Raw genomic sequence first — 26,879 nt, 5'->3', positions numbered from 1 at the left:
TATGTCACCAGGATTGAAGAGACCTGTGCCTCCTGTTCTGTGGCCACAGTATGGGATTCAGATGAAATTTGCAGTGGTTTCTACCAGGGGTTGGTGTGTAACGCAGATGTTGGACAAGAAGACAAAGAGTATTTTCTCCTGCTGACTTTTTGGTTTTGCATGTGTATTTTTTCTGAAGTTGTGGAATATGCAATCCATTTGCACACGGGAGACTTGAAGAAAGCAGATGCCACTGGTGAGGCCTACCTTTGTATACATGGAGAAAAGAGTGACTCGGGGAGACGATGGCTTAACTCGAGAACCAGCCTGATCACTTTTGCTAGCGGGCAGGTAAAACAATGAGGAAAAATGTAACTGAATCTGTGAGTGTCTTTTTGTTAATGCTTATGTTTACATAAAACTTTTCACAGACAGAGTATAAAAAAATACTAATGTTTTATATTCCGTATAGACATAATTTTCTCTTGTAACAGGAGATTATCTCTATAGGTAACTTTGCTTTTAAGCATCATCAGCATTGCACAACAGTGAAAACCATTTCACAAAGTTGATGAGTAATTTTGAGTCGGACTAAAAATACTATAAAAGTTCTATTTTAATATTGCAGACTTCTAAGGATGGGGAGGTACCAGTGCTTTGTTAAAACATGCCTGACTGATAGAACTGATAACATTTCTGCTGGATATCTTGCCTTTGTACCTACTTTAGACCATGACCTCTTCTTGTTAACTTTCCTGAACGCTAATGTCAGTGTTCCAAACAGTTTTATTTTTTTATGTTTCCAATTCTTCCACCCATGTATTGCTTTTAAACATGGTAAACATATTCCTGCTTTTTGAGGGTTAAAGGGTTTTTCCTAGAAGATTAATTCTTGGAGTAGTTATTGGCAAGAGAACAAAGTAACTAAAACAAATTTCAGATCAAAAGGAAATATCTATTTCAGATCAAAAGGAAATGTCCAGCTGATACTTTACTAGACCCTACTGTTTGCTCTGAGTGTAGGTTTGGAAGATTTTTAAATTTTTCTTTTAAGGGAATCATAAAATCATTGCACAATATGTAGGAATCTTCTTTTGGGGAGGGCAGGAGGGAGTATTTCATTGTTGTCAGCCACCTCAGATGAGTTTGCTCTCTGATGTAGAAATCTAGAGAAAGCTGCTTGCAATATGCTTCATTTATTCTTTAAATGTGCCTCTGTTTACTTTATCTTCTTTTCTTTTAACTTCTAAAGATTCTAGAAAACACAGTGGGTTTTGTATGAAAACCAAACTAAATCTTTGGTAGTCATTATGTTGTCTGCATTCCTGTATTTTCTTTCTCCATTGTGGAAGTGAATATGCATGCCCAATGTCATGTTCATCAAGAACTGGTCAAACTGCTAGCTGAAACTTCACAAAATAAATCTGAAAATAATAATGACAGGATAGCAGGGCTCACCTGGCATTAAGGAGCAATGTAGGAAATTTTATAGATTAATCTTTTTGGTGATATAGATAATAGTTATATACAATATATCTTAAAGCTAACAACTTAGAGAAATCTGAACAGCAAGACTACTTGCTACAGTGTATAAGGTATTAGTACAGATTGAAAGGACTGATTCCTGTTTCTTTCAAAAAACTGAACTGTACTGAGCTTTTTTTTTATTCTTTATTTTGTAAGAACGTATATTAAATTTTCTTTAGGAATAAAACTTCTAGAGAAAAATATGAATAATACAATTGAAATCAGTGAATACAGTTGACTCCAGTGGAAATATAACTCATCGTAAATTCACAAGGATTTTTTCTGTATAATCCAGATTCTATGTCAGTTTTTGAATGGGTTTGTTCAGGAAGCTAAATCCTTCATCTGAAACTCTAAAAGGCTTTTCTATATCCTGGGCTATAGCACCCTAATCTTCCTCTTATAGAAAAGATTTTGAGTAACAGCTGTGTCTGGGTATTCATTCTCTCACAGTTTTCTTTACTGCAACTTGCCCTCAAATGCCTAATTCTCTGTTCTTAGTCGTTGCACTTTTTTTTCTAGACTCTTCTTGACTCTTGTGATCAGTATGGTTCTCACAGGCAGCGCAAATTTTTGTATGTCTTTGTACTTGGCAGCAGCTATGGGAACAATACAAGATTTTTACTGTTTGTTTTCAACCCCCCAAATTTTTCCCCAACTTTCATCTTCAAATTGCATTCTCAACCCAACCTTTCCAAGACAACTGCTTCAGTCTACAACAGGATAGCTCATGAAATCACAAGAAATAAAAGTCTTACTCATGGAGATTTTGTTCTATAGCTGGTTTCCCAAAAGAGTAAATGAATCCATTCATGAACATTATGTTTCCAAACCTTGTTTCTCAGGCCCAGTTCAAAAAAGCCAACAAGTACGCTCTTTAGGCAACATGTGTCCCCAGTGTTAGTGTGCATACTTACGTGAGATTTCCCATTGATTAGGAAGGAAAATGACTGCAATGACAAACATATATGCAGGAAGGTGAATATACTACTAAGATTTACAGTAGGGAAAAAAGGGAAGATTCCATGAGGTCTATGCAAGTCTGTTGTATGTGGAAAATTTGACACATTATAGAGATGGTTTAAATGAAAAATCCTTATCCTAATAGCAGTGGTTGAAACCTTCCCAAATACTATTCATTCCTATTTGCCTAATTTAGCTATTTCAGTCCATGAAGGTACTAGAAATGAGCACTTTATTGCTCGTGCACATATCTGATGTTTCCAAAATTACTTCTTATGAAATACAGCAGCATTTTGAAATTCATAATTCATAATATTAACTGTATCAGAAAATACGAGTTACAGCATGTAATGTTTAATTATGGAATGGCATAAACAAGATAAATTTGCTTCCATTGAGATACAAAACAATGACCAGACACACAAGGCTAAACTGATAAATATTCAAAAGCAGATACATATTAAGGTTAACTAAAATATAATTTTGATTATTTTCATATTGCAGATGGATGTTTTCAAAATCAAAGCAGTATACCTTGGCAAATTGAACCAAGTTCTTGTTGGATTTAAGAGTCTAAAAAAAGGTTAGTATTCTTTTCAGTTAATGCATGGTAATAACAATGTATTTGATCAGATTTAGGAGATCCTAGAACTTCAGAAATGTCTTACATTTAAGATTAAAAATCACAAGTGATTTTTTAAAAGTTCTAAAATATTTGAAATTGCTTTCCGTTTTCTTCTGTTTGTTATTTCTTTTGGTCTATGTGCATCAAGTATCAAGCTTGGTTTTACTAAAATGTGCAAAGGATTCCTAGAAAATGTGACAATGTAAAACGGTAAAATTATATGTGAAAATTTTCTCCATAAAAGTTACTATGTATTTATGAGTACAGTCAACAAAGCTTTCGTTTTTCAGGAAGCAATATGACATCATGCTTTTGCAATTTTTGTCATTTTTTAATTCCTCTCCATTTTTAGATGATGGACATTTTCATTTTGAAAGAGAATCTTTTTTCAGGACTAAATGCTTCTAGGTAAAGATAAGAACAGGAAATCAATTCATCAGACTGGGAAGTGGAACATGGAAGAAAACCTGTTCTGGCCTCATTGCTTTTTTTCTTCTAAAGAAATATATTCTTTTTTAAGGGATTCTGCATAAGTGAGGTTGAGTGGCAGATGAAAAGGCTGCACTTCCTCCAGCATTTTTTCTCATCCTCCTTCTGACTCCACAGCAGCTGTTGGAGTTAAAGAAAACTTCTTAAAAATAAATAGCAACAGCAAGGATCATCATGAATCAATATTTTCTGCAATACTTTGGCTACAATTTTGGCCCATTGTTTTTTAGAGGCAATAGAACAGAGATTCTACAGATAGCCTACTTCTGCAGATAATGTTGATAATGGAGATAATGATTGCTCTAGATCATGATAAACTGAGTCTCTTGTTCTTTTATCTTTATCAAAACCCAAGACTATCAGATAACTCTGTAGGTTAAACTCAGACACAGAAAAACTGATTTGGAGGCTATTTCCCATACATTTCCTAGATGTTAGCATTAAAATGAATGATCAAGCTTTCATTGACTTCACCAAGACTTGGAGCATAATCAAGTTTATCAAGACGCAGAGGTCTGAGTCTTCAAATACTTTGTTTCCAGAGAATCAACACAATGGTCCCAATCGAGAGAAAACCTATAGCTGAAGTTTGTGCCTCATTAGATAGCACAGAACCTCACCAGAAAGAAAGTTGTGTGTTGAGTGGATTTTCTGATGGCTAATCTGGTAGTAATCCTGATCCTTTTTCCTTTAGGACATAGATAGTATCATTTCCTATGGGGGATTTCTTGTGTGTAGAGATCTCATACAGAAGTCTTTCCATCCTTTGGAACACTAATAGATCATTAAATCAAATCTATCCCTTTGTTTAATTTCACAAGATCTGTAAAAACAGACTTCTGTTTGTCGAATTTTTTGGTGTGTAGGGGAACAGACAGAAACACATACACACAGCCAATATATTTTCAGAAGTCTTGTTTCCTTAAGAAGTCTGGCAAAAGAAAAAAAAATATTGGTTTTCTAAAGACAGAAACTTATGTCTGCGTACACATTTTGTTGCTTAAAAGGTATAAATTAATATTGTTCTGTTTATTTTCAATCAGATGAGTGGTTCTTGGAAAAAATTGTTATAAAAGAAGTCTTCTACCCTTTTTCTGCACATATTTTTGTTCACAATGACTGGATTAATAAATGCTCCAAGAAAGATTTTGTAGAAGTGGCAATTCCATTCAAAGGTAATACCAGCAGAAGTGTCTTTCATTTGCATGAAGCACTGCTGCATGGCAGTGCAGAACAGAGCTGGTACAAGGCTACTTTGCAATGTAGGCAGAACTGGTACCCCAACAGTGAGGGCAGGGGCCTGGACCAAGGTGAATCGTGCCTTCTGTAAACAAGGAGGAAGAAATTATGCCTGGGATGGAGAAGGTGGAAATGGCAGTATTGAAAGGGAGCCAGACTCTTTGCAGTGGTGCCCAGCGAGAGGACGAGGGGCAATGGGCACAAACTGAAACATAAGAGGTTTCAGTTGAATATGAGGAAAAACTTCTTTACTCTGAGGGTGACAGAGCACTGGAACAGGCTGCCCAAGGGGGTTGTGGAGTCTCCTTCTCTGAAGATATTCAAAGCCCGCCTGGACAAAGTCCTGTGCAACCTGCTCTAGGAGAACCTGCTTTAGCAGCGGGGTTGGACTAGATGATCTCCCGAGGTCCCTTCCAACCCTTGCCATTCTGTGATTCTGTGATTCTGTGATCCTCTGGCAGCACAAATCCTGTCCTTGGAAGAATACAGAGGATATAGGTATGGCCCCTGCACAAGCATGACATGGATTCCTGAAGCAGCTGGCCTGGTTTTCTACACCTCCACAGGGCTAAAATGAGTAATGAGGGGTTTGTGGCTTTGTTGCCTGACTTGCCTGTGCTAGATCCAGCACTACTGGGCAATGTAAACTTGTATCTTTTGGCTTATACTGACTTATAAGTGGGACATGGGCTCTGAATGTATGTTTGTTTTCATTGCAGAAACATCTGTGGCATCTCTTCTCACAAAAAAATTTGATACTAAAAGCAGAGGACGATGGCAAACATGGGTGCACTGTACACAAGTACCAGAAGATGTTCCTGATATTCAAGTTACTGTATTTGGAAGAAAAGGGAAATCCCCTGAACAGAAAGTTCAGAATCTGAATGATAATCCATTTTTGGTCCGTTTCTCTTTTATTTCACGCAGATCTTACCAGACAGTTTCAGTAAAGTGAGAGTTGTGGCCAACATATGTGAAGTTGTGTAGAATGATATTTTGTTTGTCAGAGTTAATGTTTATACCTCCATGTCTTAAATAATCAGCACTTGCAGAACTTCTCACATGTGGGCGAATACATATCACTTATGAAAACTCCCTTGAGCAACTGCCAACTTTGACATGAAAAGACTTGTGAACTTTGAATTAAGACTGGTAGGCCTTAACAGTAAGGCAATAAATAATGAAGCTATTCCATACTTCCTTTATGTTCTACTGCTCAATCCTCAACTAATGTGTTTTCACTACTTGGAAGCTGTGTCTCTGTACAATGAGCCTGGGCAAACATCAGTTCTGTAGTTTGCACATGAAGTTAACAGCAGCTTCTGGGACAGGTGTGTGAACCTGGGCTACCCCTTTCAGAAGGTTTTTATTCTTAAACATGGGAAAAAAAATCACTACCCATCTTTTGCAAAGAGGCAAGATAAACATCACTTGCTTAACTGCTGCACGATGCAAAGCTACAAGCAGCAGCGTATGATATGACTTATGGAAACCAACCATCTTTTCTTTTGAGCACTAGAATAACCTAGAACAGAACCAATAGCCAGGGCTAAAAGTTGTCTTGAGTTCAAAATTTCAGTTCAAGTTTGAGAATAAAGGTATGATGAAGTGGAGGTAAATAGGAAAGTGAAGAGAAAAGAATAGTAATAGGAATTTGGCTTGGAAATACAGAATCAGTCATGCATTTCCTTGCTTTTCATATGTTGGCCTAGGCTCTGCAGCCAATTCTCCCAGTTAAACATAAATTATGGTACAAATGTGAGTTCAAATTAACTTGCAGTCTTAATCCTAACATTAATGTCCTTGGCTAGTATTTTTACCTATTTTATTTACCTTTTTACCTGGGCTTAAAGTGTGCCATCCAAATTGTTATATACAACGTATAGTTAATTTTTTTTTCTTTATTTTTCTGACAGCTGATTGTTGGTGATATTGGAGATATAACAAAAGTTTCCTTTGTGTTATCTGGTCCTTGCTTGGGAAGAGGAATTAAACTTCATAAGGTATTCCAAACACACTACATATAAAGTTGTAATATGCTTCATAATACCAGTAAATATCTTTTGGTGAGAGACAGATCGTCAGCTTCGCTTTGCACCACACTAGCAAGGCTGTGCATCTTTTGGCTCAGTTACCTGGTATCTACAGACGATTGCCTACAGCTTCCAGATCTCTTTGTGGGCAGATGTACCTTGTTTGTGGCTGCTGAAGTGCATATAGCTGTATCTGTTCACTGATGTGCAGGTCCATTCTGCAGAGCTCATCATGACATGGACGGCAGTGTTTTCTGCTGATGTTAGGAAATGTTAATCCCTGCATGGAAATACTGACAGTCTCCTGACACAGAGCAACCTACTTGTGGAAACCAGTTAAGCTGATACTTCAGTATTTATTCATTACAACACTGTCATCGGTGGTCCTTAAACGTCTGATTGTAGTTTAATATGTGCTTAAGATCTCTCATAAAAAGGGATGGAGGAATGATTTAATCCTGTCAGTCTTATGATTCTATCAGATTTTAAGTGTATAGCTTCCCCAAGGGTGAGTAGGAAGATTGAAAAGAAAGGTGTTGGGCCTGATAATGCTTGGGCTTTGGGGAAATACTTAAACTTGAAGGTTAATGCAAAGAAAAATTGCGTCAATGAGCTCTGCCTGAAGGCAAGGGTCCAAAAAACATTGTGGACATAGCATTGAATTATTCTGAAGTTCGTAAAAGAATGTTTTTCTGAACTGGGCCACACAGTACCTTAACCCTTCTAGGGATCTAAAAGATCAAAGGGCGATTCCTAAATGAATGAAGAGTCCAGAAACTGTTCTGATGGGAAATGCTAGAGGTAGCTTCATTCCAGGCTAAAATTTGAATGGGTTTATGGTATTCAAAGGAACATTAAGTCTGAGTTTATGAGCTCCTCTGAGGTTAGAGGAGGAGTTTATTTTTGTTCGTATTTGCTCTCCAAATTTGTTCTTTGGCAGCTCTTGTAGTCTCAGTTTAGGCTATAAGAATGGAAAGAGTAGGTAAGCAAAATTAATTTCTCATTTTAAATATGCATCTCCAGGCCATCGATAAAGCATTCAGAAAATATGTTGGCATTGCCCTCACTATATCCATTGTGTGATTATGTAATATAAGATTTCAGCCTCCAGAACTGGTGGCTTAAAACGTGGCAGGAAATTCATAAATGTAGTAGTTTGCTTTTTGCTTTCTTTTCAAAGACAACCCTCTGCAAATGGCTAAGTATTATTGTTCATACTTTTAAAATATTAAAATTAAGTTATTTAATAATTGGTTTATTAGTAGCTATAAACTGTTACAATCTACAAGAAGTCAATAGGTTGTCGTAGACCTATGGAGTCTCTTCTACTGGTGCACTTACAACCCACAACGCAAGCCACAATAACATATACTGGTTGTGCCAGTAATATGTTTATAACATCTGTTACTCATTTATTAGTCTGTTTATAAATTATGTATACATGGAAGCATAATCTAAAATGTAACAAGTTGGTTTCCCTTTAATAGGACTCTTACAGTGCAGTGAAAAATAGAGATGCTGTACAGAAATAGAAAGACTACAGGAGGCAGTCAGTATGTGTAAGCTCACTATGAATCAGTGGTCAAGCCCAGCCTCAACTGAAAATAATTCCCTTCCTCGCTTTCTCCTTAAGTGGAAGAAGTAAGAGCCAGAGTTTCAGAAATATCACAAACCCGCAGAGTACAGATAAAACTGCAGAGGATTTTGCAGTCCTAAAAAGGAGATAAAATCCCTACATTCCTTTTGTTACTCTGTTTCCTCTATTCTGGTGTTTACAACAGCTTCAGAGTACCAGAGTTTTTGCTGTTAGCTTCTATGGTTTTCTGCACACTTCGGTAGAAAATGATACAACCTTAGCTAAAATTTATGCCTTTTCTGTAACTTTTAAAGTTTTACGTACTCTAGAATGAGTAGTTTTTTCTTGCTCAAAAATAAAGTTTCCGGCCCTTTCCAAAATAAAATACAAAATAATTTTTACTTCCATATAGAGTATAGAAACACTATAAGATTTGGAGATAAAGTTCACGCTTAGATCTAATCTTACAACTTACAAGAATTTGTCAGGTACATTTTATTTTAAGGCCAAAGTCTGCATAAATTTTTCAGTCCAGTTTCTGCAGGTCATCTACCTGCCTATGCAGGTAACCCTTAGTTCAATTTTAATAAGGATAGGAGTTTGTGATGCTTACTGATATTTAGTTAGGCATGTTTATAGTGGTAGATGTTAAGGAGGATATTTTTATATGAGAAGTTGTTATACATTTAGTATAAGAAAATTCAGTTATTGCAAGTGCAAAAAATGGGTAAACAAATGGCTACAATTTTAGTGGAATTTAATACTATCTAAAGAAAAACACGTTTTATTCAAGTAATTAATGGTTTAGTTCTGGAAATGGTCATGGTGAATTGTTACTTTCATCTGGAAGCTTTGTGCCTGATCTTGTGAAGCACTGGGCACAAAGCATAAACAGGAATGGAAAATGTTCAGTAATTCCATTTCTAGGAACTCAAGGGCAAGAGAGTCAGACAACATTTTTAAGAGTGGAACTGTCAAATTCCTAATTATTTCAATCATATAGTTCAATTATGTAAATATTTATGCATTTCAAAGCTTGCACTTGAAGTCTATGCAAGGAAATCTGTACTCAGGATTTCCAAACAGCGGTATGTGTATCCTCTACAGTGAGCCAGAAACTTTTGTTGCCACCGCTGGTGTCAGTAATGGTAATAAGTCACCACAGTAATTTTGGGAATCCCTGCCTAAGAATTTCGATTACTTAATGTCTTGATGAAATTAAATTTTTGTTTAATTTTCTTTTGCTTTTACTGTCTTGGATATAATATTTCTATACAAAATGATTCTAAAGGCTGAAGAAACCATTTCTGTGAACTTGTAGTCATTAGCTATATATCAAGTTCAATCCTGCATATAATATTTGCCAGAAATGTTTCTGCATATGCTTGATAGTTTGCCATTCTGTATTTTGTAACCTGACCTAGGATACAGTTCACAATCTGAGTTGCCCTCCTGTGAATCTAATCTCCACATTGACTCTCTCAGTAGATAGGAGAGGTGGGCTCCCCAAACTGTGCTTCTTCAGTTGGTTTGGAAGTTCTAAGTTCACTAATTCGGAATGTAATTTGCTCAGTCTCCACTGACTGTTTAAAGCCAGGTGGAATGAAGCTGGACTTAAGCTCACACCTTCTATTGGAATTCATTCTTCAAATACCTTATTTCCACAGGAAGCCCTAAAGGCCAACGGGCACCTAATTTCTGCCAACTTTGAAAATCCTAGCTGAGTTATAGCAAGTCACATGTAAACAAATAAAAAGCAGCAAACCAAATGTTTTTGAAAAATGGGCATATGCTAGCTATTAAGATTGATGTAACCATATTCATTCATTTGACATTCTGAAATTGCAAGTATATACAGGTCAATTTAATCTGTATCCCTCATTGGTTTCCTACAAATGGGTCCCATGCCTGTGTTGAGATGCAATGAAGAATACACCTATAAACATCAGGCTGCGGAATCAGTGGCTTGCAGCAACTACTGTATTTCTTGTTATGCAGAAACAGGTAGCTTTTATAAAGTGTGTGCAGGTGTTAATAATAGGAAGAAATGTCAGCTTCTGTTGGGATAGAAATAAGAAATGAAATAATTCAGATAAATTTATTTCTTCTTCTGATTTTGCCTGCAGCTTCGGCTAAAGGACCTGGACACTAAACAAGAGTTGGGCTTTCATGCTGAAGCCCGATGTCTGTTTGGAGAAGATGGATCTGAGACTGTGACAGAGCTGGCAGTGGTCATGCCAGACAAGCCACCACTCAGGGGTATGCTGTTGAACTAAAAAATAAATACATGAGCAAATGCGCACACACACGCACACAAAATTGTGCACTGCCTTATGGGATGAACACAATGGGTAAAGCTTTTTATATATATTAAAAAACCACTCAAAATTATTTTAAAAAATTCATTCAATATACCTGTGTAAACCCTGTGGGGTCTTTAATAACATGTATCATTCAGGGATTTTGTCTGTTTTAAAACAACTGACATCTATTGTTTTCACTAGGCTAAGTAACAGTTTGAAAGTCTGAAAAATGCGCAAAGCACAATTAGTATATTTCTGTTGAAATTTTCAAAGCCCAGCTGATTTACACTCAGTGAGGGACTAAACCACAGATTTAAAAAAGGCATGTACAAAGTCGTGACATGAATCACAAAACCAAAAAACGATTTTTTTTAAGGTTTTCTTCAAGCCCCGTTTTTGCCCCAGAACCTCTGTTTCATTTCATCATTGTATTTAAAATACAACATCTTCCTTTGTTCTGGTTACATTTTATAAAATATTTAGAAAAGAATTCTCATTCATTATACTCTATGAACAGAAGTCGTAGTTAAAATATTTAAAACTTTTTGCATTTAATATCTAACTGAAGGTTAGGCTGCAAATGGAAATATATCTTAGCCTGTTTCTCCTGAACACATTAAATGATATTGGACATAATTATCAAAATGTCAGACTAAAACAGAATACAGCTGATCCAGAGCAACAAATGGATTTCATCTGTTATATCTGTGTTTTTTCCTTTGGTAAAATGTTGTTAGAATCAATAAATCCTAACTCAGTTTAAGACTTTTCATTCCTACAAGAATTCAAGGCTTTTTACAAAGCCTGATAAAATCAGTGTGATTCTTTCAGTTGATTTCAGTGACCACTGCATAAGACTCCAGAACTATGACATTTTCTTTTTTCTGTAATGTAAGCATGGGTTCGTAAAGGACATTTTACCTCTAATGCTGTACTGTACTTTTGTGAGGTAGTTAGCAATCTATATGAAACTCAGACAGAATATTAACGTCAATTACTATAACTTCATTCCTTGGTCTTGAAATTAATCTTTTACCTAAAATAAATTGGTTTATAATGTTTGGTAATTACATTGCTAAACAGTCTGATTTGGTAATGCCTTGTGTCACTGATTTTTGATGACAGGAGTTCTTTACTCAATCAGTGTTCATACGGGAACATTGCCTGCATCAGGGACTGATGCAGATGTCTTTATCACAGTATTTGGAGAGCAGGGAGATTCCAGCAAAAGGAGACTAAGACACTCAAATTTTGAAAGGGGACAGGTTAGTACTGAGTTATTTTCCTTACATGTTTGTTAATGGCTTTTATTTTATTACTTTCTTCCAATACCGTATTTCTTTTCAATTGTCAAATACAAGCATTGATGTTACACCATGGTAACCTGTGGAAAAGTTGTGTTGCTTACTAAATATAGACATTGTACTTGAATTGGTATTATGATTTAAGAACAGGTCAAGTACCAATAAATTTAAAACCCACAAACTATCAGTTACTGTTCTTAGAAACTGAAATCGAACCCAACGACATATAAAATTCTGTGGCCTAGTTTTCAGTTATTTTTAAAGCTGATATAGAAATATCAGGGCTATTTCCTGTGCCCGCTTCTTTAAAATCTGGGTTTTTAAAAGATCTGTCCAGATATAGTTGAAAGAATGGTTTTAAATGTGTTGGCTACTATAAGTTAATTAACCCATCTATATATAGAATTGAAAACAGGTAGAGCTGCTTGTAAACATGCTGTGACTGCTCAAGATAAATCCTTGGAGAGATTTTCTGGTCAATTTTGCTGATTACTATGTCAGTGATTATATCTACACAACATGTTTACACACACCCTGGACTCAGTCCAGATATGACCAGATAGGATTTAAAGAGACTTTTCAATTGATCACTATATAATAAAGCAGGATTCTCTATACTTATTTCACACCATTTCTTAACACCTCTCATGGTGAGATGCCATACCTTTCCTAGGCAAGCTGGTCCACTCCTTTGCTAGCTTTGCCCTTAGACAGTTCTTCTTTCATTTGCTTCATAATGTCAAAATATTTTCTTGAGCAAAGAAACATAGAAACCAGCCATAGAATCATAGAGTCATCTAGGTTGGAAAAGACCTCCAAGATCATCAAGTCCAGCCATTAGCCTAACGCTGCCATCCCACCACTAAACCATGTCCCCAAGCACCTCGTCTATCCGTCTTTACGTACCTCCAGAGATGGGGAATCAACCACTTCCCTGGGAAGCCCATTCCAATGCTTAGCAACCCTTTTTGTGAAAAAATTTTTCTTAACGTCCAACCTAAACCTGCCCTGGCACAACTTGAGGCCATTTCCCCTGGTCCTATCACCCATTACCAGGGAAAAGAGACCAACATCCACCTCACTACAACCTCCTTTCATTTAGTTGTAGAGGGCGATAAGGTCTCCCCTCAGCCATGCCATGCTTGTGTTCCATAGTCATGGATAATTTTTCTTATATGAACTTGTGTAAACTCTTTTTAAGCATGTGATGAGTCTCCACAATCTCCTGTGGTAGTATGGACTGCACTTGATCTGCAACCTGTGTAAAACTTCCACGTACTAGTTTCACCTGATTTCCCTTCTTCTTTTACCAGAAGATACAGGCAAAGTTTTTTTCTCTGTCTCCCTCTCTTTGTTATTCTTGATTTTATAGACCTTTATCCTCTGCGCGCTTGCTTTGTCGCTGGATTGTTCATTCTTCCTTGTGTAGAAGAACGTCTCTTTAATCATCCTACGTACACTTTCCTGTATATTTTTCTGACTCTTCAGTAATACATTTGCAACCTCTTCAAAAATTTGCCGTCACCTCTTCTGCTTCTCTTTTTTTCTTCTTTGTCAGAGATCTGTTGGCTCAGCTGTAGGTACCATCTTCAGACAACTGTTGCTCTGAATGGACAGGGTGACATAGCATATAGAGCACTCACAGGCAGGATGCCTCCATTCATTTCTAAGCTCAGCCAGTAGTTTACCTGATGATCTGAATGTATCATTTCACCTTCCTTGTGTCCCGCATTCCCCACTGAAAAATGAAGATAACCAATAGTTTAGGCAAGAATGAAAAGAGATAAGCATATATATTTCAATAAAGTTTAATTCCCTTTTTATTTACTAATGAGGAAAATTAAATAAATATTTTAAAAATGTGCTTAATCTCTCCTTTTCATATCAATAACCTAGTTCTAGATTCATAACAGTATTTAGCATCCTGATATCTAGTGAAATTGCTATGGATTAAGAGATACTTCATAATTTGAAGTATAATTTTGCAAATTATAATTTTGCTTCTCACCCAAAATATTTAGGCATGTTTTTCTTTCATTTCCCCCCCCCTTTTTTTTTTTTTTTAAAGATGCCATTGTTTGCAGAATCCTTCTGCCTTAGTCCAAACCATGCTTTTAAAATATAGGAAGAGGGTTTTGATGTTCATTGCCTGGGTGATATTAAAAATACAGGTTAATTCTTGGCATTTCTGAGGACAAAAGTTTATAGGCAATTAGAAGAGTTAATAAAAGACGTAAAGGTACATAGTTTGTGACATAACCTGGGGAAGAGGTCTAAAAAGAAATTACACAGCACTTTCAAGCTGGATGTTAACACAGAGTCAGTGACACAGCCCTTAGTGTTAAAGAAATGAAAACTGCTACACTGAGCAATTGAGAAGAGTGCTGGGTGTTATCCCAAGCAGATCCTCTGTTTTAGGTGAGTCGTTTTTGTACTGCGGTCAAAGAAAGTTTCCTTCAGCTGAGCTATGTTGTGTATTCATGTTCATTGTGCAGTAGGTTCTTGGGAAAGGGTTGAGCAGTGAGATGGCAAAGTGTTCTGATGATACAAAGTTATTTAAGATTATAAATATAAAAGGTGGTGGCAGAGCTTGCAGAAAGACCTCACAAAGAGTGACTGGGTAATATAATGGCAGATGAAATTCATTGTAGCTAAATGAAAAACAGTGGCTGTGAGAGGGGAAACCCCTTAAATTTGCATACAAAATGGTGGGCTCTGAAATAGTTTTTACCGATAGGAAAGTGACCTTGGTGTTAGGATAGCTCTGTAATAATGTCAGCCCAGTGCTCAGTATAGGCAAAACTACAGGAAAACAGAACAGATCAAATGTTTAGGAATTATTAGAAAAGGAAAAAACCCAGCCCCCCGAAGTAGAAAATACAGTCAGGCTTCCAGGTAAATTCTCTAATGCAAATGCATAACAGATGCTGTGTTTTTTTCTGATTCACTCGTCTTAAGAGGTGCAAGAAGAATGTCAAATGATGTGAAATATCTTCCATACAAGGAACAACTAAGCAAACAAGTACTGTTTGGCCTGGAAAAGGGATGATGAGAGGAAGGGACAGGGAGATAAGAAATATAAAATAACACAGAGAAAATAAGTAATTTTACTTTCTCATGAAGTACAAGGACTCATGAGCATTAAATGAAACCTGCAGGTGGCAGATTCAAAACAAAAGGAGGTGGCTTTTTACACAGTGCATAATTAATCCATTTTACTTTCTTGTTCAAGATATTTCAGATGGTAAAATGCATGTTGGTGCAAAAAGCCATTGCACATTGTCATGGAAGACAACTTTCCACTGAGGGCTGTTAAGTGCAAAGACATAATCTCTGGCTCAGGAAATCTCTGAACCACAAATTGCTAAAGCCTGAGAGACTTTATATTCAAGAAGCATCTCTATATATTTACCCTGTATTTCAACTCTTCCCTAGAAATCTGTTATTGGTAGCTGTTGGCAAAAGGATACTGGACTAGAATGGATCTGTGGTCTGATATACTACTACCAGTCCTACATTTTTGTTACATAGAATTAGATTAATAAAATGTTGGGATGAGGTTTTAGTGAGAGTATCTAAGAATAGAAGGTGAAAGGAAGGGATGTAAAGGGCAAGTTGTCTTGAGAGGAAAGATTATGTCAGCAATATCCCTGGAAAATATGGAACAGACAGGCAAAGAAAACAAAGTTAAGGAAATCTGAGATATGAAAAAAAGGATATCTCTCTCTCTTGACTGATAAAGGACTGGAATATAAGGAAAAGTCAGGAGGACAGAAAATTGAAACAAAGCGTAAGAAAAGAGAGTAAAGTTTATTACTGCAGAAAGTAAGGCTGGTTTATATTTATCCATGTAATTGTATATCTAATTTTTTCACCAGTTTAATGGGTTAAATAAATGGGGACTGTAATTTTGCCTAGCTAACACTTTATCTAAAGCAAGACAATTTCAATAAAATCCTTTTGGCTTTTATTAATTACACTTCCAGTAGTGTGTTTAATGCAGTTCCGAATGTCTTTATACTGAGGGGGAAAAAAAAGAAATGTAATGACATCAACCAAAAGCACATTCTTGCTAATGCTGAGGCAGTAGGCAATTTAATGTATTATTATGAGAATTCATTGATAACAATGGGTGATTATGACCACTGTTGTCTAATGACTGTTAATTATTATCACAAAGAATGAGACTAATGATAGGTCCCTTTTTCAGATAGAGTTAGCTGTGAAGGAACATGAATATTAGCAATACGGGCTATTTCCTCTAAGTCAAGGGTCATGTAGACTGACAAGAAAATTATATTTGGCTCAGAACTACAAAGAATAAAATTAAAAAGCAATGAGAGCTCCCAAAAAGTCATTTACAAGGTATTTCTCACAGCTAGATCTTATTTTGGGCTACATATGCATTACATGAAGGGGTATAACTTGCCATGGTTACTGGGGAGATTGTGGATATAACAAGGTAAGAATGCTGGAAGTCCTAAGGCTGTGATAGGAATAACAACTCCAATGTTTTGTTTTTCTGAGCACATTGTAGAGAATAGTCCGACACAGACAGGAGAATGGACCAGATGACATAATTCTTTCTAAAAATCGTCTCTTCCTTTGTTGCTTTCTGATCCTCATGCTTTTTCCTGCCTGGTGTCAAATTGGTTGGCAACAAATAAAAATTATAGCGTCTGTTTCTACTATCCATCTGGGTTTTTTTTAATGTCACCCACACACATGCCCATGTATCTACCCACCCACTCATATTATCTCTTGCATGGAACACATTCATTCTCTCACTCACATAATTTATTCATCCCAACATGCACTAGTGCAGTTGCCATTTAGCTTTTATTTACTGGTAGCCGTAGCAATATTTAAACAGATGTCTATTTACATCCGAAGAGCACATCAATTCTTGCCTGTATGCGTGCACAGCCTTAGTTATAGTTTCTAATGTCAGTATCTTCCTTTGTTTGCATAGTCATCAACAGTGTCAGGATTTCTGTTCAGAGTTGAATAATACAACATTTCCCATTTGAAAAATAGGATGATTTAGAATATGAAAGACTTTGAAATGTTTTAAAATAAAATGCCTTATCTAAACCAAAGTTCAATTTACTAGGCCTATCTGATATTTGAAGTACTCCCTTTGTTTCAGTTATGAGGGATTGATTGAACTTGAATTTTCATGAGACTTCTGTAAGTAAATTAATGATCAGAGTTTTCTTTCCACCCAAAATAATGGAATGTTTTTCATAGTAAAGCCTGGAATGCAGCGATCATGAACAAGGAAAAATGTACATATTCAAGGATCTGCATATTCTCTGAACAGGGTCTCCAGATATGAATGTCAGCCTATAATATCTTTCTTTACTATCAGAAAGGAAAAGATACTTCAGCATTGAAAGGAATCTGTCTTTCCAAACATAATCTTCTTAAAGACAGAGGATAAAATATATGCTTTAATCAGTTTGCTATTCATTTTGCCTTTACCTTCTCAGGTTTGCATCTCTGAAATGAGAGCAGTAGACCTTGGACAGTTAAGCAAAGTGCTTGTTGAGCACCATAATGTGGGTTATGGAGCTGGATGGTACCTGGACCAAATTGTCATCCATGAATCAGGCACAAATGATGGCCAGTATGCATTTCTTTGCCAGCAATGGTTAGACAGTGGAGTTGGTGATGGACAGATGGAACGAATGTTGAAGCTTCTTGGAAAAGTCAGGAATGGGATGTTGACAGGAAAGATTTATGGTAAGGTCCAAAATCATCAAAGCTTCTTCCAGCTTTTGTTTTAATTGTAACTCATAATTTTGGGGAGGTTATTTTTAAGACTAAAATGCAGAAATAATATAGCTTAAATGTGAGTTGTATGTCATACAAGTTGTCTCTCCAAACACCTTCCAGAGCTCTAAATACAATTATAATGTTCAGTGAAGAAAGACTAGAGCAGAAGGAGATACTAAGTGATGGGGGCAATGAAGGAACTATGTTTTTAGTTGAGGCTAGAAAAAAGCTGAAACAGAAAGAGGTAGGTTGTTCCATATGGCAGTCAATGCAGAGCAGAAGGCTCCTGCAACAGTAATAAAATCACAAGAAGAGATACAAAAACCCTTTTAGCAGAATGAGATTTTCCCTTATGTTCATATATTTGTAGAAAGCATTTGCTTTTATTTGCAGGTTTTTTTTTTACTTACATCGATGGCACAAGTTCTTGCAAACAGTTAGTTGACCTGAACCCAATATCCTATTCAAATTGTTTCTTGAAAAAAAGACCAAAATTCAGAAACAACTTAGACACTGAAAACATTATAAGTCCTTTATGCTTGCCAGGGTACTGGATTTCTTAGCGCTCTCACATGTCTTTTTTTGAAGAGGTGTAAAACGTTGGTTTGGGTCCATTTATGAAATCTGAATCAGAACTGGTAGACCAAACTATGTAAAGTTTAACTAACCTGAATGTGTGAATTTGCATTCTATATCAGCAGTTTTGTAAGATGATCTTTACTAATTTCTATGCTCATAGATATTTCATTTTATGCTCAGTGAGTTTTATATTATACATAGTTGCAGACACAGTTAGTACTGTGTATCCTCATATTTAGCTACCTGTACTTAGTCCACTAGCAAATATCTTATATCATCTAAGGAAATAGAAAAACAAAGTCACTGAGACAACAGAAGAACAGAATACCATGGAAATATAAGCATAGGATAAGCAGCTAGTGTAGCGACAATTTCAGAATACAAAATAGCAGTATTGCACCACTGCAAGTGTTCCTTGTCTCTAAAAAAGTAGATTCCATAGGTGCCCTACATAATCCACAGAGCAAGGCAGGTCTCTCCTGAGGGTAATTCGAGCAGAAACCCAAGGCTGGTTAGAATCTGTCGCACCTTTATTCGCTGATAATATGAAAAGTTAGAGAAATCTTGCATCTTGTTTATGCACTTCAATTAGTGTCTGAACATAGCTATGTAAAAACATTTTCTTTCCACACACAGAGTCCTTAAAAATCTAAGTGCAGACTTGCTAATGTTTTCCAGTCTCTGATTATTAACACTTAGCTCTAAATCTATTGAAAATCAGTTCTGGTCTGGGTGTATAATAACTTTAGAGAGAATAAGTCAAGTAAGCAGAGAGCCTATAAGGAATGGAGAAATAAAAGACTGATCAGCAAAGAGCGCTATACCTTAGGGGTCAGAAAGTATATGGATACAATAGGACTTACTAAATGTCAAGCTGAGTCAGATTTTATAAAAGAATTAAAACAAATAGTAAAGGTTCTTCAACCATTTACTTATAAAAAGAACCTGGAAAGATGTGTAACTGTGCAGGAACAATAGTGTGCAGACTGAAGGTGATGTAGTAAAATCCCTTAACAAATAGAATACTTTATCTCTCTTTTCATTAAGGAATCATAATGTTGGCAAGGGAAGCAAAACCAAAATTACTAACGGGAATGGGGTTATTGGAAATCACCAAATCTGAAATGCAAATAGAACTTCAAGTCAAACAGTGACAACCAAAGGAGTGTTAGCCCTGAATATTGAAGGAATTGGGAAGTTAAGTGGCAGATCTAGTAGCAAGGAATTCAAACAATTTTATGAAGACAAAAGGTATGACTTGAAAACAGTATCTAAAAAACTATCTAAAAAATAGCAAGCATAATGTAGATGACTACAGACCTAGTAATCGATCACATGCAAACCTTTATGACGCACGCTGAAGAAAAGAATAGTTAAGATAATAGAGGCAAATAGGAAATGAGGAGTGCATCATGACCTTACTACAGATAGACTGTAAACCAAAGCTGATACTCTTTAGAAATATTTTCCAGTAAGAGAAATGTAATGACATCTAATCTGTCTAAATTTCAGTACTGAATTTTATTTGCTTTATAGGGAATTATTAGGTAATAATTAGAAAGTTGAAAGTAAGTAAAAGGAAGAATTGTAAAGAGCTGGAGGAGAGAGAATGAATATGCAGATGAAATCTGTCAGTGCTACAAAGCTGAGAGTACTATCAGGAGATGAAGAGGTTGTGTGATAAACTTTGAGAACCAGAGGAAAACAATGGAACTGAATTCTGTAGCACAAAGCTTGAATAGAATAAGGCATAAAACCAACAAAATATTTGAGCTCTTAATTCTGGTACAGGTTCCCAATTTCCATTGATTTTTTTTTTTGAAATTAGGAACTAAGTAGTAGCTAGGAGTCTAAAAATTGTATTGGATCTCTATCCCCATGCCTTGTAATGATTTTGCCTGCAAGAATTCATTAGCAGGATATGACCAGGAGAAATACCTGTGTTTGCTATATGGTTGCAGGATAATTTTTTAGACAGTAATGTGGCGTGGCTGTGAGTAAAGAATTGTGACCTCACAATGTATGTAGGCATTATCAGTGAAGACAGAAAAGAATTAATGCCACTACAGAGAAACAGTGGTATTTCACCGGGAATGCTGTGTGCAATTGTGGTCACTTCTGTCCAGAAGGAGTGGTCCAAGCTGGAATAGCTGTAAAGAAGATATGATGACTGGGAATGTGCAAGTCTTTGTTGTGAAAGGGTATTGAAAAAACCTCACCTATTCAGACTAGCCAATTAAATGCTCGAGATGGACACAGTTGTGATCTATCAAATTAACAGTGGCTTACACATAAAGGAGGGAAAAGAGTTATTTAAACTAACAGAAAAATTTGTTGTAAAAATAAATGGGTTTCAGCAGTCTGTTAATGCCATTCTGTGAAAATTAAAAGATTCCTGAGAAAGAATGAATTTTTAGCATAGCTCTCTTTTAGACTTAACTAAAGAGAAGGAAAAAAGCTTAATGTAGCTGCTTTTAAATTGGATCTTGACAAATTTATCAGAGATTATACAATATAGTTAGCATGTAACAGCAGCGTATGGTACTGTATGATCCAACAGATAGTCCTTCCATTCAGTCTTCCTAGGCAGCTATACATTGATAGTTTAAAGGCTTAATATTTCCATTCTAAAGGGCTAAAAAATCTTGGATTACGTCACAGGGGATATGATAAATTTTCATTTGACTTCTTTTTTTTTCACGGATATCATTGTTTTCATTTATATTTAATGTTCACAGACATGAAAATGGTAGCTATTTATGATTATTCATAAAGTTAAAACATCTGAAATTGTTTTAGATGATTTTAAAGATGGTGAGTACTAACTTTTTACCTTCACCAAGTCCTGAATTTATGGCACAGATCCTCATCTGATCTAAGGTAATAAAGCTTTATTTGCTTTAGTTTATAGTAAGAGATAAAGATTTTCCCATTGTGGTTGGGAAGCTGGGCTTTACAGGACTATGGTCATAAACTCAGAAAGTCACTGTTTCCATTACCCAAAGTAAAATACCCTGTTTTACAAAATAGCTATTTGAAATTATTAAATCCGTACTTTGCCTCACTTTGCATAAACAGAGCTAAGTTATCTTAATAAAAAAATGGTCACGCTCAGTTCTGCACCAGCCAGGTGACCAAAACCTTTCTGTAGGAGTCATGATTTTTTAAAATAGAAAACATGGTTTTGATAGCCCTGAATTTTTCATATATTCTATTAACATGAATTAACATGTTAAAGCTATCTAAATCAGTGGCATTTTCTTGATGCATACAAGTTTCTGATCCTGAAAACCTCTTATTGATTGGAGATTTAACTAAATATTTGTTCAGTATAGAGTTACAGAAGTTACTCAGGAGTCTACCTAGTATCAGTCTGCAGTCCTTATGAGCCTTCAAGTGACTGCCAATTTATCTAGAATGTTTAAGAGGCTGAATGCTTCAAACCAGACATTTAGTTTGAACACAAGCCACTATTCTTTTGCAATGTAATTTTGCATTTTTTTAATAAGTAAAATGGCTGGGTTAGAGTGTTTTCTGTGTCCCTAAAGTAGGCAAATCTATGTGCTGTTATATAGGACTATTTTTAATCTCTCAGTAAACATCACTTCTTCACAGAAGAAATGGATAAAGTTTTGTACTTTGCAGGCATGATAATTGTGGTGATCTGTGATAAAAATATGACATTCCAAGCTCTGAACCAGTTTATCTCATCAGCATCTTGTTGTAGAATATATGTAGCAAATATTAACATTCTAGTTTAAGTAGCTCCTCAAAAAGTTAAAATGAAAAAATACCCTGCCCTGACCAAAGGCAAACCTGAAAACCAGTACTGTCTGGTTGAAAATATGCTGCTTTTGAGTGGCAACTAGTAAGAAAAAAATAATCAAATCATCAGAGGAAACATTTATGAGGGGAAAAAATCAACAGATCGGGATGGCTCTTCATAAGCCTCTAATATGGAACTGGCAGCCTTGTCTGCATAGTTCTGCTGGACTGGCCCATCTCTAAAGGGTCAGCTGTCACTACGGAAGGGCTGGTGTCCAAATCTGCTTCTCACTAAAGCAATGATAATGCGTGGACCTGTTGCTAGTCACTCACTAACTCAACCAGTTACAAATTGCTGTATGATTTTGGATATTCAGCAAACCTGTTAGTTTTTTTCTACTGTTTTGTTTCAACAGGGACTTGGGATGTCCTTGTCACAACTAGTGATAGTTCTTCTAGTTCCATGAATCCTAAAATGTCTCTAACTGTATGTGGTGAAAAAGGTACCTGTACTTCAGTCATAATCCCCAAAGGATCTCTTAAAAAAAAGCAGATTTATGAGACTTCAATTGAACTAAATAAGAAATTCAATACTGTATTCAAAGTTCGCCTAGAAATTGAAGAAGCTGGAGAAGGAGAGACTTGGCATTGCCGTGAGGTAAAAAATAAAAACTAAAGCAAGTCCTTATTATGCCTTTATTGTAAAATTCTCCTTTTTTCATATTCTGTGGTTATTGCTTCCAGTTTCCAGTTCTGTCTAAAATTACATAATTTTAAATTTACAACAGTAAGTGCATCTGGTAACAACACTTGTAGAGTGATATCTTCAGTGACTGCTCAAAACACTTACTAGGATAGCTATGGATAACAAAAATCTTTTAAACTTAGATGGATTTCTGGAGGGCATATATACAGATGTGCCGTCATGTATAGCATATCCAGTGGTGTCTTTTTAGAATTGTACCCACTGGCATACATTGCAGTATTTACATAACTCCAAATTGGCTGTTACATGTTGTAGACCCAGTGATCCAAAGCAAATAATTAAGTCAGACACTAGAAATGCCTTTTGATGAAAATATCTGCCTTTTAAGTTGGCATGTGAAAAAAAGAAGTGAATAGCAAAAGTGACAATCTTTCTTCTGATGTCCAAGATGCTGAAGCTAAAATCTGACATTGCACTGAAATTACTGTGGCACTTCACTATAGAAAAAATATCTTTATCCTCTTAGGTTGGCAAAATAAAAAGAAGTCTAAGGGAAAGAATCATCTTTTAAATTGCAGACACACTTTTGTCCATTAATGTTTGTATTTGTTCTCATTAAAAACTGGAGAAAAAAAAAGGTTTCCTGTCCAATACATGATATTAGTGAGCTGAACCCCCTGACATATAAATGGTAGGCAGGTTGTTAATTTCTTATTCATAGCCAGATGAAATATCTATCTAACAAATCTACTGGTAAAATTAAGACTGCTTCTCGGATATTGTAGGAGACAGTGGATCACAGGAAAAATTTCAGAACGGAAACTTGGCAGTTGGAAACAGTGACATCTCTTAGCCTCTTTTACTTCATTAGCTCAGAACAATGACTCAAAGCTGAGTTAGAAAAAAATCAGCATAATTTATATAAGTAAGGAAAAGCTGCAGATTTGTGTTAGGCAGGATTAGAAAGTGAAAGAAAATATATTTTCCCCTGCTTTGGGGTATATGTAAATTATTGGGGCTTTAGGAAGACATTTCCTCTGTTATTCCATGTATTCCATAGCAGAACTCACTGAATCCTTGTATGAAATAACTAGGTTGGTGTAAGAGGTTGTGGATAATATCTGTTATTAAAGACAGGTTAGCAGTTTATTTACACTGTTGGTTAGAACGAGGATGGTAATTTCTATGCTATTTTATTTTGATTTTACAAGATTGCACCTCACAGAGAGTCTGAGAATTCCCCCTTCCATCACAAGTAAATGCAGGTGCAGATGGTTGAATTCCATATTTAGATTCAGAATTTGCTTTTATAACCATAACTGCAAAATAATTCTCTTGATGTTTTTGAGGAAATTGAAATAATTATAAGATAATGTCCAGAACAAAATTAATTAAGGTATGCTTTATTTCTGACGCATGTAATAGCTAACATCTTCATTCTTGCTTGTCTCACTTAAAGAAATAAAACACAGTAAATAAAATCTGATTTTCTAGAAACTGTTCAGGAATGTAGATGTTAGTATGAAACGGAATTTTAGACTGCATTTAAAAAAATCTTTTCAATGTGTCTGTCATAATGAAAATTAATAGTTGTCTTCTGAAGGCAAAGGAATGCCACCACCTCCCAGTGACTATTGCTAACCAAAGATGGTTGAGCTTACTGGGTTAAGGGTTTGGTCATTTTGGTGAGATAGGTCATGAAGAAATGTATGAGTGAATTCTCTGTGGCCTTTTCAAAGCAGGGTTACTTCCTGCAGCAGTTTTCAAATATGTTGTCTGGTCTAGCTTTAGATAGTTTCAAAAGTGGTACTTTATCTCTTAGTGTAGCTGGTAGCACCATAGTGTAAGACACCTCTTTATTAAAATATATTTTCTTATAGTAAGACTAAGCTACTTAGCTCAGGGTCACCATTTTATTACTTTATATACAGAACTTCATAGAGATTAAAAATATTTAGTATCATACTCTATACATTAATATGAAATGTATGTACAGATATATACACAAGCCATAAGACATTCTTAATTTCTATTTTTCAGTTTTCCCCAGAAACACTTCATTTTCTTTCTCCCATTACTTAGAACGAGAAAACATTCTGCACTGAAAAATGTTGTGGCATATTGACATTTCTCACAAGCTGAAATGGGCATATCAACACTCCTTTTTCTTCCATATGCTGGATGAATAAGTTACATAAAGGAACCTTTTTGAACCATTCCAAATAATTTTTTCCCTTACTGCAGTCTCTACAGCAATAATGTTGACAGCATTTTAATTATTTTTAATTGGGAAAGATATCTATTCCTTCTCTTTTAAAAGGCTGCTTTCAAAAACATTTTAGAAAAAATTATTTCCTCCTCTTTTTTAATATTGAGAAGATGTGTCATAGCTATTTAATAGCATGTCTTTTGCTGTTGTTTCCATTAGAGCACAACAGATGCTGAAGGTATTTCTTTTTGCTCTTTGCTAAGGTAAAACTTCAACACAGAGAAAGTAAAAATGTTCTAGAATTTCCATTTTGTCGCAACTTTGCTGATGAAGAAGGACGAAGAGTGGCTGAGCTTCCAGTTCTCACAGCTGGTTCTCCTTTTCCAGCAGGTTTGTCACAAATCAGAAACACTGGAGAAGATTTGGTTGGTAATGACGGCTAAGATTTTCAGAGGAGTCCAAAGGATTTAGCAGATATTTTCTCTTCATTTTTGCTAGTGATGCATGGCTAGGTCCAATCCACTCCAGTGTTTAAAAAAAAAAAAAATCTCAGTCCCAGTAACTGAGCATTGTGCATTCAAGTCTGATTGGTATCAGTTTGTGACACATAAAAGAGCAAGCATACAGCACTGAAACTATTAAAAAAGTTTCGATCAGTATTCAGAGCTCAGCTTTTTCTCAATAATATGATTTGGTTCTCTCCCAGAGGAAACAAAGGAAATCCAGAGGAAATAACTCTTGTACTGTAATTTCAGATAAGAAGGAGATCCATGGCCCCTCACAACAGAAGCTCATCTGCTTGTGTTCCTAGAATTTCAGGCATTCTTCTTCTGTGAGCTGGCAGTTATATGTCATGAAACTCCATGCAAGTTGTGCCTTCATCACATCATGACTGGATATTTTTAGTTTTGCTCTCTGTTTCTCAGGAGGTTTTATAACCAAAGTTAGTGAAGAATGGAAGGGCTCTTGTCCTAAATGGATATCCTACCATGAGAATATTCCAGTCTCCTCCAAGTGGTTCCCAGGGGTTAAGGGTTTAGATCAACAGATCAAGTAATCTGTGTACTCCTTTCCTTTTCTGTTGTGCTTTCAAAGCTAGTCTCAAAAAAAGCACTTGGGCAGAAGCTCCTTGAATATGAATTTGAGCAGAGTACTGCTGGGGTATTCCCAGCTCTTTGTCTTTTAAATACTTTAATTTTTATTTTTTTTTTCTGGAAAAGCACAGGTATTTAAATCTTTACAGTGCTGCTCCTCTTTCCGAGGAGCATTTACCATGAGGACAGATATTGGTTTTTTTACCTTCTCCCCATATTTTTTTTCTATTTTTCAATTGGATGTTTTGGTTATGTGGCTTCCTTCTTATTTCGGGGGCCAGATCACCAGTGTGTTATGCGTTTCTTTGGGAGTACAAACAGGCACTTAACATAAACAGTCATCCAAGAAGTGCTCAGATGGAGTTGTAAGTAAGATGACATGTCAGAGAATGCACGTTTCTGGAAATCCTCTGCTGAGATCAATGACTGCAACCAGCACAGTCCAGAGTGGCTGGCCCCAGACTGGACCATAATCCAGAGGAAATACAAAAATCGTAGTTTTCCTGACAGAGTTCAGCTTCATTTGAACTCTGTGAGGCTCAGAGCAGAGATGTGCTTTTTGAGTAATTTCGTGTCATCCGTAGCCTAGGAACTGTTTCATAGGAGTGTTACATATTTAAATGCATGCAAATGTGTGGTGTAGTATTATTTACATGTTTTTAAAACAATCTGTGATGTGTTTATTTTTCTTTCATTTTGTCCTCTGCCTG

General features: G+C 35.9%; 1 protein-coding gene and 1 non-coding gene across 2 annotated transcripts in view; both read left to right on the top strand.

The window, feature by feature from the left end:
• RP1 (RP1 axonemal microtubule associated) overlaps positions 1-26,879 on the top strand; it is a 180,939-nt gene that overhangs the window by 128,062 nt on the left and 25,998 nt on the right. The window contains 11 exon segments of the mRNA XM_035895877.1: positions 179-330; positions 2,974-3,052; positions 4,627-4,766; positions 4,768-4,900; positions 5,542-5,723; positions 6,739-6,825; positions 10,558-10,690; positions 11,860-11,999; positions 17,531-17,783; positions 22,577-22,818; positions 25,339-25,465. Of these exon segments, the coding sequence (XP_035751770.1) occupies positions 179-330; positions 2,974-3,052; positions 4,627-4,766; positions 4,768-4,900; positions 5,542-5,723; positions 6,739-6,825; positions 10,558-10,690; positions 11,860-11,999; positions 17,531-17,783; positions 22,577-22,818; positions 25,339-25,465 (1,668 nt within the window).
• Positions 5,269-5,375, top strand: LOC118452457. The gene has a single exon (XR_004842222.1). It is a non-coding gene; the product is annotated as a U6 spliceosomal RNA (small nuclear RNA).

This window comes from Egretta garzetta, unplaced genomic scaffold (assembly GCF_000687185.1).
Source record: "Egretta garzetta isolate BGI_Z169 unplaced genomic scaffold, ASM68718v1 scaffold36, whole genome shotgun sequence".
NCBI lineage: Eukaryota > Metazoa > Chordata > Aves > Pelecaniformes > Ardeidae > Egretta > Egretta garzetta.
The sequence above is the reverse complement of the archived record's forward strand: the minus strand, read 5'-3'. Positions and strand labels throughout refer to the sequence as shown.